At 43.8% G+C, this 18,458-nt stretch overlaps 2 protein-coding genes and 1 long non-coding RNA gene across 4 annotated transcripts; 2 read left to right on the top strand and 1 right to left on the bottom strand.

The window, feature by feature from the left end:
- Nucleotides 1–1,707: 1,707 nt before the first annotated feature.
- On the top strand, nucleotides 1,708–3,267 carry LOC123117367 (BTB/POZ and MATH domain-containing protein 1-like). 2 transcript variants are annotated; one of them, XM_044538134.1, is made up of 2 exons: nucleotides 1,708–1,817; nucleotides 1,902–3,267. In XM_044538134.1, the coding sequence occupies exon 2, from the start codon at nucleotides 1,972–1,974 to the stop codon at nucleotides 3,025–3,027; it is 1,056 nt and encodes a 351-aa protein (XP_044394069.1). In that variant the 5' UTR covers nucleotides 1,708–1,817; nucleotides 1,902–1,971; the 3' UTR covers nucleotides 3,028–3,267. The 2 variants fall into 2 exon arrangements, with proteins under 2 accessions (XP_044394069.1, XP_044394070.1); XM_044538135.1 differs by having other exon boundaries at nucleotides 1,717–1,817; nucleotides 1,899–3,267.
- Nucleotides 3,268–9,165: 5,898 nt separating this feature from the next.
- LOC123117366 (uncharacterized) lies at nucleotides 9,166–11,833 on the bottom strand. The gene is made up of 3 exons (XR_006457352.1): nucleotides 11,353–11,833; nucleotides 10,539–10,676; nucleotides 9,166–9,345 (listed from the first exon to the last, which is right to left on the bottom strand). It is a non-coding gene; the product is annotated as an uncharacterized lncRNA (long non-coding RNA).
- Nucleotides 11,834–13,501: 1,668 nt separating this feature from the next.
- On the top strand, nucleotides 13,502–14,299 carry LOC123115167 (BTB/POZ and MATH domain-containing protein 1-like). Its single transcript, XM_044536406.1, has one exon. It carries the CDS (start codon nucleotides 13,502–13,504, stop codon nucleotides 14,297–14,299), a length of 798 nt encoding a protein of 265 aa, XP_044392341.1.
- The last annotated feature ends 4,159 nt before the right edge of the window (nucleotides 14,300–18,458 follow it).

Below are 18,458 nucleotides of genomic sequence, written 5' to 3'. Positions count from 1 at the left end.
GGAGCGGCACAGCTGGGCCTATGGTGGCCAGAGCGGTGCTTGGGCGTGCGCACTCGAGTGGTGGCCATGGCTGCAAGCATGCATAAAGAGGTGGAGAAGGAGATGCAATGCTCGTGATTTTTCTAGACAAGGGGCACGTGTTTCTTCGTAGCACAAGGACACGTCTCTATCGATGGATAAGATTGATGCAATAGTAGCATCCATCGGGAAGATGGTAGCTCAGGTTATTTTCAACCGGTTCGGATGGCGCTCGCATAATAGGATAAGAGTCTAGACAGCTTATCATTTTTATCTTCATTGTGCCGGTTGACGTGGTTCACATGTACGTTTTCTTTTTTTGATACTCTATTCTGCTCCGTTTTGTGAGCTGTAAGACTTTTATGATGATTCTGGATTGTTAATAAGATGGCCGCATGCATCATCATGATGCAGAGATCGGGGCACGCCTCCATTTCCAAAAAAAATAGTAGCATCCGCCAGCTGATGGGAATAGTTTTCCTAGTTTTATTCACTAGAGCATGGCAATAAGGAAAATGCTTACCTTCAGCCGGCGGATCGCACGCGAGCGTCCGCCGCCTCGTCAATGCGACGCGTGTCCTGCGTCGGGCCTTCGTTTTCTAGTTGATCTCTCTCTTTTATCCGATGAAAGAATAAGGAGGCAGCCCACCCAGCGCTAGACCTTTCTTCCCTCTTTGAACTCTCTCTCTCTCTCTCTCTCTCTCAAGAGTGGATAAGGCCTACCATTAGAGATGAGGTAGCACGTGACATGAAAATCGATGTCGTTGCATCTGGGTTGGGTGTGTGCGCCCCCGCTGCCACCCATCTCCACCATGAATGTCGGCCGCTGTAGGGCTGTCGGCTATCGCAGTGCTCCCGAGCTTGGGACAGCCACCCTCGTCCTCATACATGTCATCCCCGACCATCATCGGTAGTCTCTCTGTTGCAGTTGCAACAACAGAGATGCAAAAGGCGACGGCAACGACGATGGTGCTGCTGGGACATCATCATTCATTGCAAAAAAAATCTGCAACATCAACAATGTTGCAAAAGTCCTCTCGCAACATCATCTTTGTTGCATAAATTTCTTGATCACACCGCAGATGACAACATCTTTTCAGTGAAAAAAATTCTGCAACATTATTCATGTTGCAAAAGTCCTCCCGCAACATCATCTATGTTGCAAAAAGGTGAAGACGAAAAATATAATTCTGCAACAACACCACTGTTGCAATTGTCCTCCCGCAACATCATGTATGTTGCAAACAAAGTTGAAGAAAAAAATTTGGATGGAAGTAATGCTTCAGTGGTTTTGCAACAAAGCAATTGTTGCAGAGCGAGTTGGCAACATCTACCTTGTTGCAATTCCTCAGGCGCCTCATTTGGGAGATCAAACGGCTATTTATGCCTGAATCTGATGACGCGGGAGGCGGCGGATCTTTTAAAACGATCTGCTGCCAACGCGTAGCGCGGCCCAAAAAATCATGTAGACATACATTTATGAATTTCCTAGATTTTTCGGATTTTCGATTGGCCCAGTGCTTTTTTCCCTCTGTTTTTTTATGTTGAGATTTTGTTTTCTGGGCCATTTTATAGACAGGGCCCAAAAAGGGTCGCTGGGACGTTGTACGAGCGAACACAATCGTTCGCTAGCTTCTAGCGTTCCTATAACCAACTAACCAAAAACAGTTCGCTAGCTTCTGTTTCTATCCGGTTCCATAGGAGTGCTGGATACCAGAAACCCCACGCCCAGCGAGTATCGCGGTTTCATCTCCATACTCATCTTGCCACCGCCGCCTTCTTCCATCACAGACCTGAAGGTTCGATCGGCTCCCCCCTGTGTTGCTTCTCTTTCCTTCTCCTTTTCACTGCGATTAATACACCTTTTCTTTTAACACCAGCAGATTAGTGTGCGGGACGCCGTCGCTGCAATTTTTTTCTATTCCGTCCGGCAATCTTCCTCCTGGTCACCAGATGAAAACATCTAAGACGGTCTCTGTGTGCACCCCACTGGAGGAGGATCAAGGCACACATGTGTTTGATATCTTGGGTTACAGCAAGCACAAGGGCATGGGCCATGACCTGGACAGCTACATAAGGTCTGGGATTTTCTCCGTCGGCGGCCACGACTGGGCAATCTTCTTTTATCCCGACGGGTTTAATGGATATGGCCTAGATTACATCTCAGTATATCTCATGCTTTTGAGCAACAACATTAAACTCCGGGCGTCCTGTGACATGAGGCTCGTCGACCAGTACACTGGATTCCCATTTTCAGTGCATAAAACAGAAATTAGAACTTTCAGTCCCGGTGACTTCACTATGTTTGCTCCTGAGACTCCTTATTTCATGAGGCGAAGCGAGTTTGAGGGATCTCCGTACCTTAGGGATGATCGCTTGACGATCGAATGCATCGTCACTGTTTTCAAGATGCCACATGTTACTGAAACCAAATCATTCCCCAAAATCGACATGCCACAACCTGACATGACTGAGAATGTCAGCAAGCTACTTGAAGAAATGACGGGATTTGATGTGAGTTTCATTGTCGGAGGAGAGACCATTGAAGCACATAGGTTTGTTCTTGCTATGAGGTCGCCTGTTTTCAAAGCAGAGCTCTATGGGTCGATGCAGGAGGCGAGGCTGGGGGAGTGCATAACCATCAAGGACATGCAACCTGCCGTTTTCAAGGCCCTGCTCCATTTCATCTATACTGACTCTTTGCCTAGCGGCGAGGATACAGAGATGATCCGGCTTTTACTAGTGGCCGAGGATAGATATGCAATGGATAGGCTCAAGCTGGTTTGCCAAAGCATCCTTTGCGAGGATTTGAATGTGGACACCATCACAACCACATTGGCTTTTGCTGACCGACATAACTGCCACCAGCTTAAGGATGCTTGCCTTGAATTTATCAAATTATCAAATTTCATGGATGATGTGGTGGGAACCCAACGCTTAAAGGATCTCAAGGCGACTTGCCCATCTTTCGTTGTGGATGAACAGGGAAAGAGAAGGAAGTTTTCATGAAGCATGAGCAACTATATTGGTAGATTTGCAAAATTTCTCATACCAAATTTTCATAGGGATGATCAGCTCAATGTTAGATGAATCCAAGAGTGGTTAGGTTAATTCTCAAGTGATATGAATGGCGTGAAAGTCGCCCTAATCAACCTGTCCAAATCAGAACTTTCTATTTATCAGGTTGTTGATTTTATCTAGAGTGCTTCTCTGCTACCTGTAAAACGTGCTCTTAATTTTTTTCCAGAAGTTCCTTCCTGTGTGCATCCTTTGTTGAGCATTTGTTGCCCCTCTCCCTTTGACTTTCTATAAAAGTTTGTCTCCTCTCAGATTCGTCTCAGTGCCCTCTCGCTGCCAGTCCACCGTGGCTCCGGAGGCCCTTGGGTCTTTCCAAGACGCGATGAATCGCAGCTCGTCAGTAGCGCGACTTGTCATCATTGTAACACAAGAGAAAGAACTGTCAAATTGGCAGAGGTAATTGATGTAAATCTATAATGTGAGTTGGTAGTTGAGAGATTCTGTTGTATGCAAGACCAATTTATAAGGAGAAATTTTCAGGGATAAAAAGCGCGTGGCTTGAAAAAAGTGCAGAGACATTTTCACTTCTGTCAGATTTAGTTAGCAAAATATAAATGGCATTATAGAAGCAAGCTGTAGGTCAGAGAGCGAAAATTTTGCTTATTTAAATTGGCAAGTCTTATAGAACGAAGAACTGTTTCTGAAATGAAAAATGCTCCAAAATCGCATTTCTTCTAGACAAATAGCAAAGGAAATGAAGATATGAGTTGGTCACAGCCTCACAGGCCTGATCCGCGTCACCCCACACAACCAACTTGTTTAATTTGTCAAGTGCAGGTGCTCCCAGTTGATGGCGAACCGAACCGAAGTGATGTCTGGAAACAATGTTATGGCACAACATGACTCCATGCCTTTGCGTCAGGCTTGTAGCGCATGGAGAAGTTCAATAGTATGTGTTGGCCGTAGCATGTTATTAGAATTTATAATCATGGTCGCATGTAATTAACTTAAACTGAAACAGTAGCGACGAAGCACTGTGTACTCATTTGGTTTGAACCAAAGTTTAACGAATATCCAAGTGTGATGTTTCGTCTGTCCTTTGTCTTTGACGTTTTTTTGCCTGAAAGTGTATTTGAATTAGCATGTTGGGCATTTTATAATTTATACTGGATGTAGAGCTCCTCTACTGAAGTTATGAACTTGAGAATCAAGGCGTCAAAACTTGTGCCAGATTAGCATCCATCCAATTCAATGGTCTGATTACGGGTATCATACGAGTGATTCAAAGTTGCATTCAAAATTCAGAGCTGACAAACTCGCGCTCCCTCCTCTGTGCTCCCCCCCTCTCGCCAAACTCCCCGCCGGGTTTAAAACCGGACAATATTTTGCAAAATTTAACTGAAACTAAATCAGTCAAACATAAAAGGTAAAACTAAAGCACCACGAAACATATGATGTACTTACTGGTATGAAAGGAGGGATGATGTACTAAAGTCACTGGACACAGTTCATGGGGAACGATCTGATCTACCAAGGAGTCTAGTTCTAGCAGTAGCTACAGATAATAATACTTGGAGACGAAGATGATGACAGGATCAAAGAATCACGGAAGCTATTTACAGGAGGAACTGAAATTACACGCAGTGAACAGATTAACTGCCCCCCGTAAAAAAAAAGGTGTTAACTGAAGCTCACAGTAGTTAAACTTCAGTTAACTGTGTGTTTTCAAAAAGAACTTGAGTCAACTGTAGCCGTTGTCGGACACTGAACAGGGGAGCCCTTGGTCTTCAAGGGGCGTTGATCTTTCACAAGTGAAGCGCATCCTAGCCGTCTGTCTTTCTGGCAGTTGTCGAATTCTTCAGAGAAGTTGTCAATTTCTTCAGATGTGTTGGAAGTTCAGAGAATTAGTGTACCGACGCATAGTCCAAACAAAATTCGAGTGCTCATTCGGTATAACTGAAATTAAACAAGTCAACATACAAGGCAAAACCGGAAGCATATGCAACTCTGAATCTGTTATATATTGGCCAGAGCATATTACTTTGATCATCACTCGTTAGCTTAAACTGGAACAGTAGCAACTAAACTCTGATTACTCATTTGGTTAAACTGAAAGTTAATCAGTCAAAACTTGAGGCAAAACCAAAGCGTCAGAAAAGAGCCACAGATCCACTCAATGACATATCCACGCTGATTTGTGTGTTTGTGGGGAAAACTGCGCATCAAAGCATGCATATGCTTCTAGTACAAGATTAAAGTCACTGGATACAGTTCATGGCGATCGATCTGAACTACCAAGTACTCTAGTTCTAGCAGTAGCTACAAGTAATACTCCCTCCATCCCAAAATAAGTGTCTCAACTTTGTACTAGCTCTAGTATAAAGTTGTACTAAGTTTGAGACACTTATTTTGGGACGGAGGAGTACTTGGAGAAGAAGATGACAACTTGATCCACGAATAAGGGAAGCTACTTATAGGTGGAACTGAAATTGCACGCAGTGAAACAGAGTTAACTGAAGTTTACAGCAGTTAAACTTCAGTTAACTGTAGCTGTTGTCAGTCAATGAACAGGGGAGCCCTTGGTCTTCAATAGGCGTTGATACTTTCATAACTGGAGCACATCCTATCCGTCCGTTTCCCTAGCAGCTACTGGTTCGCGTCTTGATACTTGTAGCTGTCGAATTCTTCAGAAAAGGTGTCGATTTCTTCTGGTATGTTTAGAGACAGGAAGTTGAGAGAACTAGTGTCCTGACGCATAGTTTGAAAAGAACTTGAGCACTCATTCGATGTAAGTGAAAACAAACCAGACAAAAATAAGTGTTAAAACAAAAGAATCAGTAAACAACAAAAGATTATTCTCCGTGACAAATCATTTACCGGCGACAAAGGACTGAAAGAAACGAAAGGAAAGAGCGACAATCATATTTTTATAATTTATGGTGATCACCACTTGTAATATTAAACTGAATCAGTAGCAACGAAGCTCTGAGAACACTCTATGTATTGGCAATGTATGATACAGTTGCTCGCATACATGGGCATTTTACCTCATAAAATGCTTTTCATGCTATGCTTGTCTTCCTTGTGCCATACAAATACATATCGTGACCCGTTCACATTGAGGTGTCCGGTGGCACCACCATCACCTTTTCTGCCGATGTCTCCATCGAAGCAGAGGTTAAATCCATGATGGTGGCATGTCTATTTGAATATAACTAGAATGAAACGAGGTGTGGAAACATAAATAAATTTTCCAATGAGAAACAACGTTGTGTCATGAGCGAAAAGGTCGGTCGTATGGTATGGACAAAGAAAGAAGTCTGCCAAATGTATTTTGGAATGTAATGTTTTGGCTGTCCTCGACCTTTGACGTTTTGGGCATTTTATACTGTCTGTAATGCAAGCAAGTACGCCAACAAGCGGCTCACTCGTGTTAACCCAATCCACGATCTCTACTTATTGGAGAACTGAAATTGCACGCAGTGAAACAGAGTTAACTGGAGTTTACAGCAGTTAAATTTCAGTTAAATGTAGCTGTTGTCGGAAAATGAACAGTGGATCCCTTGGTCTTCAAGAGGAGTTGGTCTTTCATAACTGGAGCGCATCCTAGCCATCCGTTTCCCTGGCAAGGTACCAGTTCGCGTCTTGATACTCGTAGCTGTCGAATTCTTCAGAGAAGGTGTCGATTTTTTCCCTCAAAAAGAAAAAGGGGAAAGAAAAGAGAAGGTGTTGATTTCTTCAGGTATGTTCAGAGACAGGAAGTTCAGATAAAGAAATTTGAGCCCTCATTTAACTTAACTGAAAATAAACCATTCTACACGCCAAAGCAAAGCCAAAGCATCCACAGCCTATTCTACACGCCAAATCGTTTACCGGCGACAAAGGACTAAAAGATATAAAAGGAAAGAGCCACTGAGTACTCGTTTGGTTAAACTGTGACAGATATTGGCCATAGCATATTACTAGAAATAAACACTGAATACTCGTTTGGTTAAACTGACAGTGAATCAGTCAAACACTTGTAGCAAAACTAAAGCGTCATATAAGAACCAAAGATTAACGAAACAGACTGCGCACTGAATGACATCCACAGCAAGTAGCCAAGTAGTGTGTCATCCCAAATAACGAATGAATCGTTCTTCGTGACTGATGCATCGCATCGGAAATTGAGATTACCTTGCCGGCCGGAGGAGCGATTTTTGTAGCAATCCACGCACACCTGCAGCGACCGCCGAATTAAACCCCCGCCGCGGGCTCATTGCAACCAGCACAGCATGGACGTGGAGAAGAAACAAAATGATAAGAAAAGGACACGGACACGCACACGCCCAAGAAAAGGAGAAGAAACACGCTCAGAATTCGGTGGTTAATCACTATACTCCTGCAAGAACAAAAGCAGACTACATACGCGGACACGACCAAACCAAATATTCACTCGCAGGGAAAGCATCACCGTTGCCGTCGCCGCCCAAATCCCAAGTCCAAGTCGCACACGCACCCCGCACGCGGATGGAGAATTACCTCTTATATATATAGGGATGGTGGAAAGAACAAGATCTGGGGGGATGCAGCTGCGTGCATGGTCCATGACGGCTGTGCCGCGGATAGGTGAGGTGGCGCAAGCCAGACCCTTCATGGCTGGCTGGCTGCCCGATGTGCATCCGTAGGTGCGCATTCATTTCATTTTCATTTACAAGAAAGGGAATTAAGCAGGTGCTCTTGTTTTTTCTGTTTAATGACGTCAACTAAGTGACTCCTCGATTATAGAAAAGGCAGCAGTAGCTCATGTTTTTGCTGCTAAATGACGTTAATCAAGTGACTCCTCGATTATAGGGAAGGGTGCCATCAATTAAGTGACGAGTTGTTCTGAGACTAGCCACAGTGGGAGTAACTTCAGCAGTAACATCGAGTCCAACTCAGCAAATTTGCTTATGTGGCAGTGAGTTAATGAGGAGAGAGATAGTTATAGTAACTTAGCTAGTTACTATAACATCACATATCCCAATGCAATATGAGTCTATAACCTAATAAATAAAGCTTTGTATGTTACCACACTTATGTTACTACCCACTATGAAGGTAGTAACATAGTATAGGGATATGTGTATGTTACTAGTGTATATTACTATCCATTGTGGCTAGTCTAACTCATGACAACCGGGACACATACCAATTCTTTTGGTTGTGATTTTTCGTTCCTATTCCCCCCTCCGCTGCTCCGTCCTGTTGTTTAAATGCCACTATTTTTGTGAGACCACGCGCATGCACGTGAGTAACCTCGCACGTGACTACATGGATGGAACTAATTAACCAAACAATTGTTTTCCTCTTCTTCTTTTTTTAGGTAAGTTGTTTTCCTTTTTAGCTTTATATTTGTTCCATGATTAAGCAACAGAACAAAAAAAACATCCATTTAGAGGGCGGTACTAAAACATACCTGAAAAATAAATGCCACTCACTTGTCATCTTGTTTGATCTCTCCTAATGCTGCTGTTAATTCATTTGTCTTCAAATTCTAACAAAAACTTCATTTATCTTAAAATTCTAACAAAAACGGGAATGTGCTAGAGCTTGTAATCGCTTCCAATGCATTGCCCACTATAATTATCAGCAACTATGCAACTGAGTGTTTTTTTCTTGAATCATATCAAACTAATGTATACATTTTAGATCCAAACAAACCCGTCGAAAAGCTTGGATTGCATTTGCTCACAACTGACACTGATTTTGACTGATTGCAGTGCCGCATACAAGCACACACTAACTATATGCATGTTGATTCTAAAATTCACATTATGCATTCAATTTGAAATCTTGATTGAACAACGTGCAGATATACCTGACCCATATAATGCGCAAGTACCCATTTGACGAAATTTGCAGCAGCAAGCCTCAAACGCCTTTAGCATATTGCCCTCAATCCCCCCCCCCCCCCCCCCCCCCCCCCCCCCCCCCCCCCAAAGTGCTCATCCCATCGCAAAGTCCACAGTGGTTGGGAACAGCAACATAAACAGGACTAGTAATTGACGAACATCAATATTCAACACTTGAACGATAAACAAAGCACAAGTAAGCCACCAGCCAAGAAATCAATCCATTTCTATCTTGTGTACAAATACAACTATCACGAGCAATATCATTTGTCACACTGCCACAACTACCAGCGAACAAAGAAAAACACACAACTCAGGCTCATCTTGCCTTTCTACATAATGCTTCCACGTCTCGGCTTTCGGCGCCTTCCGCTTTTGGGGGGTAACAACATCGGCATCATCAATCTCAATGGCACCAACCTGTAAATGCCATGCATCTGCATCAGAAGCGCAACACATGCATCAAGTCAAAAACAATTTAAAGTACCACAGATCCTAGAATGTAGAACAAATTACAAGTAAATCTGAAAAAGCAAGCTCATCGGTCTATCGATTGAAATAAAATGTTGAGTATTGACATGCAATAAATATATGAAATCTGCACAGAAATATATGTAACCTTCTCTAAGGCTGGCCATAGTGGGGGTAACATAAGTAGTATCATGCACTTGGAACTCGCAAGCATGCTTATGTGGCAGACAATTAAAGAAGAGAGAGATGGTTATAGTAGGTAGATACCGTAACATAATAAATGTGATGCTACTATGTGTCATGCATGGCAATAAATGAGACCACCTATGATATTAATCTATGATACTATGCACTATAGAGGTAGTAACATAGACTAGTAACATATGCATGTTACTAGTCAAAGTTACTCCCCGCTATGACCAGCCTAAAAGAATCAAACATGATATATTTCACAAAATGAAGGTTAAAGAGTTTTTTTGATACATAGCAGCCTACTAAGGTCAGCACAAGGGCACCGTTCTAATTTATTCCGTATCTCTTTTGCTGCCTCTCAAGCGAGTGAGTGAGCACTGGCCACACTAGCTTACCTGTACCTAGAGGAGAGTGAACTCCCAGTACCCAATTGATCAAGCAGGATCACCAGTCACCGAATCAATCCGGAATGAACCACACACTCATCGGCTGGCTTCTCGGGTATCAAGTAAATGCACCCCCTATTTCACTCTCTTGGTTCTTACTTGCATTTTACTCGATTACTTGACCCTGATTTAATCACACCATCAGTCCAGTCCCTTGCCTTTTTCACAGAAAAGAAGTGGCAATCTAGAGCTAATTTACAAGTGATAGACATACATGCAAATCCATAGCACTAGCAAATGGGTCAAAACGAACTAGCTAGGACTGGAAATCAAAGTCCATAATTTCTTCATTAATTAGATGCCATAAGGGACCCATAAGGGACAATATGCCAAGCAACAATAATTCTGCAGGCTATTTCGAGTTTGGACCTAATGAACAAGCAAGAAATAAAGCACCAGCTACCTACATTACATTCGGTACATGGAAAGTTTTCTAGTTAGGGTGGACTAGACAAAGACAAAGCATATTGTCGAGTGCCACCTAGCTATGCTTTGCATGCTACTGCCAGGGCAGGTCTTACCTTTCATTCAGCCTTTCTTTCAAGGAAGAACGAAACAAGTTGAACATGACTCCTGGGAATGAATGGGAAGCCACATCCTGATGAGCGTGTGGCTTAATGATTGCTCCTTGCACTTTGCCATTTCAATTCATAGGTGGCCTAGTCTGTTCACAACACAAGACACAACAAGCTTTAGCGGGGAAAGCTCCTCTACCAGTTCACACAAGTTCCCAACAAGTACAAGATCAATAGATGCACTTCATAAGTAAAAGAGCAAGGCTCCCAACAAGTATCTTCACATTGCTAGAAATAAATAAATAAACCAAGTTTCCCTTGCAGCAAGGGGGGTAACAAGTACTCCTAGTTTAGAACACGAACTACAAAGTGAACAAGAATCATCTTGCTCAGAACAGATGACTAGAGACTAAACTAGCACAACAAATTACGAGACACAAATAGCTAATGAACATGCATGTTACTGCTACAACATCAACATTTCTTTCGGTTCACAACCTAAACATGCTATCATATCCGGGCAACATAGCAACCTCTAGTAGGAGACCAAGCTAAACATGCACATAGCATACATGATCAGGAAGAAACCAACACGGCAGCAAACCCCGCTGTGGGAGCACTTGCCTAAGAGAAACTCTTCAAATAAAAAATCTCAATGTATGTCATTGTGGTTCCTATTTGACATGCTACTACAATAGCTTAGATCCAGATAGTTCTTCCAATTGGCATGCCCATTGCAGAACCTATTTTTAGAGGGCTAAACAGTCCAGATCAGACCAATCCAAATCCTCAGAGGCATAAAAGTATCTATCTACCATACCAGGGCAAGGTGCAGCAATGCCTGTGATGGGCATGGTCATCTTCGTACAAGGCAATCGTCGCCGCAACAAATATCGATGGAGTAGGTCAAAAGGAGCAATGTGTAAGACGCTCAACGCAAAAGGGGGGGGGGGGGGGGGGCAACTTTCTTTGTTGTTGATGGAAACCAACAAAAATTGACCTGGTGGTTGGATGCAAGTGTCATGGGCATGCACCTAGCCCTAGGAATCAAACAAGCATGAGAAGGGCATCGCATATAGTCGGCTTTTTCGAGGAGGGATGGGAGGAGATGGCATGCAATCGGTCGGCCGGCGGAGGCGAGGAGCGAGGAGGGCAAACAAATATCGGCGGCGAGGCGAGGCGAGGCGTCGGCGAAGGTGGTGGATCAGGAGAGGAAGGAGATTTTTTGCGAGTCGTGAATAGAAGTGGGTGGGCAGTAGATCGTTGGAGGAAGACGAAGACAGGAACGGGGGCGTCGTGGATCCCACGCGATTCGCTCGTTTGGCATTTGTAGTACTAAGTAATAAAATAAATAAAGGAAAATCAGTTCGTTGGAAAAAAAAGAGACGTTGGTTGCGTTGGTGTCGCCGCAAAACCGAAGAACCCCGTCCCAGCCCGTTGGTGTTTGTTTCGAGGAATGCTACACACACGGGCATATAATTACGGACTATTACGGGATGTTTAATTGGAATACTTTGATTGGATGAAATCAGGCTGAGGGCCCATACCCCCTGAAAATTAGAGAGGGGGGGGGGGGGGGGGGGGGATTAGTTATAGAAGGAGACCCCGTAAACCCCACGTAATAGCTCCTGCGTTTAGAATTTTCGGTTTGTTTCGTTGCGTGCGCAAAACCGAAGACTCGAGTTGCACCGTGCGGTACGGACCTGTAGCGTTAGCCGAATCAGCTCTGTACTAGTAGTATGTAGATAGATCAGGCTCTATATATATCTGTAGTAGTAGCTCCCCATGTAATAAACCAGATCAATCAAAAGAAAAGAAAAAAGATACGAAGGCTCGAGTGCTCGACACGAGCCTTTTGCCATCGACTCGATCGTGCTCCTATATCCTCCTCGTGCGTTTCTCGTCGGAACTCGGCTGCTCGTGCGTACATATACGCATCAAGCCGGCGGCTCTACGCTTGTGAGCTAGCACCCTACGGGCGTCTTCTGATCTGATCTGAAAGTAATCGATCCAGACGCGAGTGCATCATCGACCTACGCGACGAGTCGGGACTTCACCAATATCCTCCTCCTGGTCACGAGATGAAGACGTGTAAGACGGTGTCTATGTGCATCCCGCTTGAGGAGGCTCAAGGGGAAAAAGTCTATTTTAAATCCTGAACTCGTAGAGGTTTGGCGAAATGAACCCTCAAGTCAAAATCCCGGTCGATTGCACCCTGAACTACGCAATCCCGGTCTAAATCGAACCTTGACATCGTTTGAGGCGTAAAAACGCTGACGTGGCAGGGATTTGTATGGCTCGTGGGCCAAGCAGCGGTAATATTGACTACGGCGCGCACTGGGCCGGCCCATTGTATATTTTTTTTACGTTTTTCTGCAAAAACTTTCAAAAAATGTGCATCGTGATGTTTCGAATATTGGACTACGGCGCGCACTGGGCCGGCCCGTCGTATTTTTTTTACGTTTTTCTGCAAACACTTTCAAAAAATGTGCGTCGTGATGTTTCAAACACCGCACCTCACAGGCAATGTACGAACGCGCTAGCCATCCGGGACAAGACCCGCTTTCCGATAGTTTAATTCTTTTATTGTCTTTAAATAAAGATTATTTTTTGTGCTAGATTCCAGCTTGTTTTTTTTTGGCCGGTTTTCTTCTGTTTTTCTTCTATTTTCGATTTCGTGAACTTTTCTCGAGTTGATGAACTTTTTTTCGAATCTTTTGAATTCGTGAACTTTTTTCAAATTCAATCAACCTGTTTTCAAAACAATGAAATTTTGTACTAAAACAATTGTTAAATAGCACTGTTTTCGGATTGTAATCAGCAAAGTATTCTCAGTCCATTGGTTTTTTTGCATCAAGTCTTAAGCTGTCGGAGCTTTGGTAGAATCCCAGCCAACCCATTTGTATTTTTTCGTCTGTTAAAAATGACTTTTCTTTTGTTACACTGCTAAAAAAAAGGTGTCCTGTGACATGAGGCTCGTCGACCAGTACACTGGATTCCCATTTTCAGTGCATAAAACAGAAATTAGAACTTTCAGTCCCGGTGACTTCACTATGTTTGCTCCTGAGACTCCTTATGTCATGAGGCGAAGCGAGTTTGAGGGATCTCCGTACCTTAGGGATGATCGCTTGACGATCGAATGCATCGTCACTGTTTTCAAGATGCCACATGTTACTGAAACCAAATCATTCCCCAAAATCGACATGCCACAACCTGACATGACTGAGAATGTCAGCAAGCTACTTGAAGAAATGACGGGATTTGATGTGAGTTTCATTGTCGGAGGAGAGACCATTGAAGCACATAGGTTTGTTCTTGCTATGAGGTCGCCTGTTTTCAAAGCAGAGCTCTATGGGTCGATGCAGGAGGCGAGGCTGGGGGAGTGCATAACCATCAAGGACATGCAACCTGCCGTTTTCAAGGCCCTGCTCCATTTCATCTATACTGACTCTTTGCCTAGCGGCGAGGATACAGAGATGATCCGGCTTTTACTAGTGGCCGAGGATAGATATGCAATGGATAGGCTCAAGCTGGTTTGCCAAAGCATCCTTTGCGAGGATTTGAATGTGGACACCATCACAACCACATTGGCTTTTGCTGACCGACATAACTGCCACCAGCTTAAGGATGCTTGCCTTGAATTTATCAAATTATCAAATTTCATGGATGATGTGGTGGGAACCCAACGCTTAAAGGATCTCAAGGCGACTTGCCCATCTTTCGTTGTGGATGAACGGGAAAGAGAAGGAAGTTTTCATGAAGCATGAGCAACTATATTGGTAGATTTGCAAATTTTCTCATACCAAATTTTCATAGGGATGATCAGCTCAATGTTAGATGAATCCAAGAGTGGTTAGGTTAATTCTCAAGTGATATGAATGGCGTGAAAGTCGCCCTAATCAACCTGTCCAAATCAGAACTTTCTATTTATCAGGTTGTTGATTTTAATATGCAGCGCCGCCGCCGATCATCACCCACTACCGGACTCGTGGGCTATGCCTACGGCCAAGGGCCGTCGGCATAGATCTATGCCGACGGCTGCCGTCGGCATAGCCCCGTCAGTGTAGATCACGTCAGCGTACTCCTGTCAGACCGTCGGCATAATATAGCCGTCCGCATAGGAGGGTTGAAGGAAATATGCCCTAGAAGCAATAATAAAGTTATTATTTATTTCCTTATTTCATGATAAATGTTTATTATTCATGCTAGAATTGTATTTACCGGAAACATAATACATGTGTGAATATATAGACAAACAAAGTGTCACTAGTATGCCTCTACTTGACTAGCTCGTTAATCAAAGATGGTTATGTTTCCTAACCATGAACAATGAGTTGTTATTTGATTAACGAGGTCACATCATTAGTTGAATGATCTGATTGACATGACCCATTCCATTAGCTTAGCACCCGATCGTTTAGTATGTTGCTATTGCTTTCTTCATAACTTATACATGTTCCTATGACTATGAGATTATGCAACTCCCGTTTACCGGAGGAACACTTTGGGTACTACCAAACGTCACAACGTAACTGGGTGATTATAAAGGAGTACTACAGGTGTCTCCAATGGTCGATGTTGGGTTGGCGTATTTCGAGATTAGGATTTGTCACTCCGATTTTCGGAGAGGTATCTCTGGGCCCTCTCGGTAATACACATCACATAAGCCTTGCAAGCATTACAACTAATATGTTAGTTGTGAGATGATGTATTACGGAACGAGTAAAGAGACTTGCCGGTAACAAGATTGAACTAGGTATTGGATACCGACGATCGAATCTCGGGCAAGTAACATACCGATGACAAAGGGAACAACGTATGTTGTTATGCGGTCTGACCGATAAAGATCTTCGTAGAATATGTAGGAGCCAATATGGGCATCCAGGTCCCGCTATTGGTTATTGACCGGAGACGTGTCTCGGTCATGTCTACATTGTTCTCGAACCCGTAGGGTCCGCACGCTTAAGGTTACGATGACAGTTATATTATGAGTTTACATGTTTTGATGTACCGAAGGAGTTCGGAGTCCCGGATGAGATTGGGGACATGACGAGGAGTCTTGAAATGGTCGAGATGTAAAGATTCATATATTGGATGATATGGTTAGGCCAAGGGGTCAAGCCCATGAGGCTTTAGATCGGTGCAAAAGGAGTTTTGCGGAGTTCAGGGGGCCAAACGCCGGAGACCCTGGCGTCTGGCCCTGGGCCAGACGCCGAGGCCCATGGCGTCTGGGCCAGACGCCGAGGCCCATGGCGTCTGGGCCAGACGCCAAGGATTGTGGCGTTTGGTCCTGGAGTCCGAGTGGGACTCTTGCCTTTCGGGAAAAACCGACTTTGAGGAGGCTTTTGCTCCAAGTTTCGACCCCGGGGCTCAACATATAAATAGAGGGGCAGGGCTAGCACCAAAGACACAACAATTGATCCCTTGGATCTCTTAGCCGTGTGCGGTGCCCCCCTTCACCATAGTCCACCTCGATAATATCGTAGCGATGCTTAGGCGAAGCCCTGCGACGGTAGAACATCAAGATCGTCACCACGCCGTCGTGCTGACGGAACTCTCCCTCGACACTCGGCTGGATCGGAGTTCGAGGAACGTCATCAAGCTGAACGTGTGCTAGAACTCGGAGGTGCCGTAATTTCGGTGCTTGATCGGTCGGGCCATGAAGACGTACGACTACATCAACCGCGTTGTGCTAACGCTTCCGCTTACGATCTACAAGGGTATGTAGACAACACTCTCCCCTCTCGTTGCTATGCATCACATGATCTTGCGTGTGCGTAGGATTTTTTTTGAAATTACTACGAAACCCAACAGTGGTATCAGAGCCTAGGTTATTTATGTTGATGTTATATGCACGAGTAGAACACAAGTGAGTTGTGGACGATACAAGTCATTCTGCCTACCAGCATGTCATACTTTGGTTCGGCGGTATTGTTGGACGAGACGACCCGGACCAACCTTACGCGTACGCTTACGCGAGACCGGTTCCCTCGACGTGCTTTGCACAGAGATGGCTTGCGGGCGACTGTCTCTCCAACTTTAGTTGAACCAAGTATGGCTACGCCCGGTCCTTGCGAAGGTTAAAATGGAGTCTATTTGACAAGCTATCGTTGTGGTTTTGATGCGTAGGTGAGATTGGTTCTTACTTAAGCCCGTAGCAGCCACGTAAAACATGCAACAACAAAGTAGAGGACGTCTAACTTGTTTTTGCAGGGCATGTTGTGATGTGATATGGTCAAGGCATGATGCTGAATTTTATTGTATGAGATGATCATGTTTTGTAACCAAGTTATCGGCAACTGGCAGGAGCCATATGGTTGTCGCTTTATTGTATGCAATGCAATCGCGATGTAATGCTTTACTTTATCACTAAGCGGTAGCGATAGTCGTGGAAGCATAAGATTGGCGAGACGACAACGATGCTACGATGGAGATCAAGGTGTCGCGCCGGTGACGATGGTGATCATGACGGTGCTTCGGAGATGGAGATCACAAGCACAAGATGATGATGGCCATATCATATCACTTATATTGATTGCATGTGATGTTTATCTTTTTATGCATCTTATCTTGCTTTGATTGACGGTAGCATTATAAGATGATCTCTCACTAAATTATCAAGAAGTGTTCTCCCTGAGTATGCACCGTTGAGAAAGTTCTTCGTGCTGAGACACCACGTGATGATCGGGTGTGATAGGCTCTACGTTCAAATACAACGGGTGCAAAACAGTTGCGCACGCAGAATACTCAGGTTAAACTTGACGAGCCTAGCATATGCAGATATGGCCTCGGAACACGGAGACCGAAAGGTCGAGCGTGAATCATATAGTAGATATGATCAACATAGTGATGTTCACCATTGAAACTACTCCATCTCACGTGATGATCGGACATGGTTTAGTTGATTTGGATCATGTGATCACTTAGAGGATTAGAGGGATGTCTGTCTAAGTGGGAGTTCTTAAGTAATATGATTAATTGAACTTAAATTTATCATGAACTTAGTCCTGGTAGTATTTTGCAAATTATAGATCAATAGCTCGCGTTGTTGCTTCCCTGTGTTTATTTTGATATGTTCCTAGAGAAAATTGTGTTGAAAGATGTTAGTAGCAATGATGCGGATTGGATCCGTGATCTGAGGATTATCCTCATTGCTGCACAGAAGAATTATGTCCTTGATGCACCGCTAGGTGACAGACCTATTGCAGGAGCAGATGCAAACGTTATGAACGTTTAGCTAGCTCAATATGATGACTACTTGATAGTTTAAGTGCACCATGCTTAACGGCTTAGAATCGGGACTTCAAAGACGTTTTGAACGTCATGGACCATATGAGATGTTCCAGGAGTTGAAGTTAATATTTCAAGCAAATACCCGAGTTGTGAGATATGAAGTCTCCAACAAGTTCTATAGCTAAAAGATGGAGGAGAATCGCTCAACTAGTGAGCATGTGCTCAGATTGTCTGGGTACTACAATCGCTTGAATCAAGTGGGAGTTAATCTTCCAGATAAGATAGTGATTGACAGAATTCTCTAGTCACCATCACCAAGTTAGTAGAACTTCATGATGAACTATAATATGCAAGGGATAATGGAAACAACTCCCAAGCTCTTCGTGATGATGAAATCAATGAAGGTAGAAATCAAGAAAAACATCAAGTGTTGATGGTTGATAAGACCACTAGTTTCAAGAAAAGGGCAAAGGGAAGAAGGGGAACTTCAAGAAGAACGGCAAGCAAGTTGCTGCTCAAGTGAAGAAGCCCAAGTCTGGTCCTAAGCCTGAGACTAAGTGCTTCTACTGCAAAGGGACTGGTCACCGGAAACGGAATCACCCCAAGTGATTGGCGGATAAGAAGGATGGCAAAGTGAACATAAGTATATTTGATATACATGTTATTGATGTGTACTTTACTAGTGTTTATAGC

This window comes from Triticum aestivum, chromosome 5B (genome assembly GCF_018294505.1).
Source record: "Triticum aestivum cultivar Chinese Spring chromosome 5B, IWGSC CS RefSeq v2.1, whole genome shotgun sequence".
Classification (NCBI taxonomy): Eukaryota; Viridiplantae; Streptophyta; class Magnoliopsida; order Poales; family Poaceae; genus Triticum; species Triticum aestivum.
The sequence above is the reverse complement of the archived record's forward strand: the minus strand, read 5'-3'. Positions and strand labels throughout refer to the sequence as shown.

Coding starts and splice junctions, on each gene's coding strand:
- LOC123115167 (XM_044536406.1), top strand. CDS start 13,502: ATGAGGCTCGTCGACCAGTACACTGGATTCCCATTTTCAGTGCATAAA.
- LOC123117367 (XM_044538134.1), top strand. CDS start 1,972: ATGAAAACATCTAAGACGGTCTCTGTGTGCACCCCACTGGAGGAGGAT.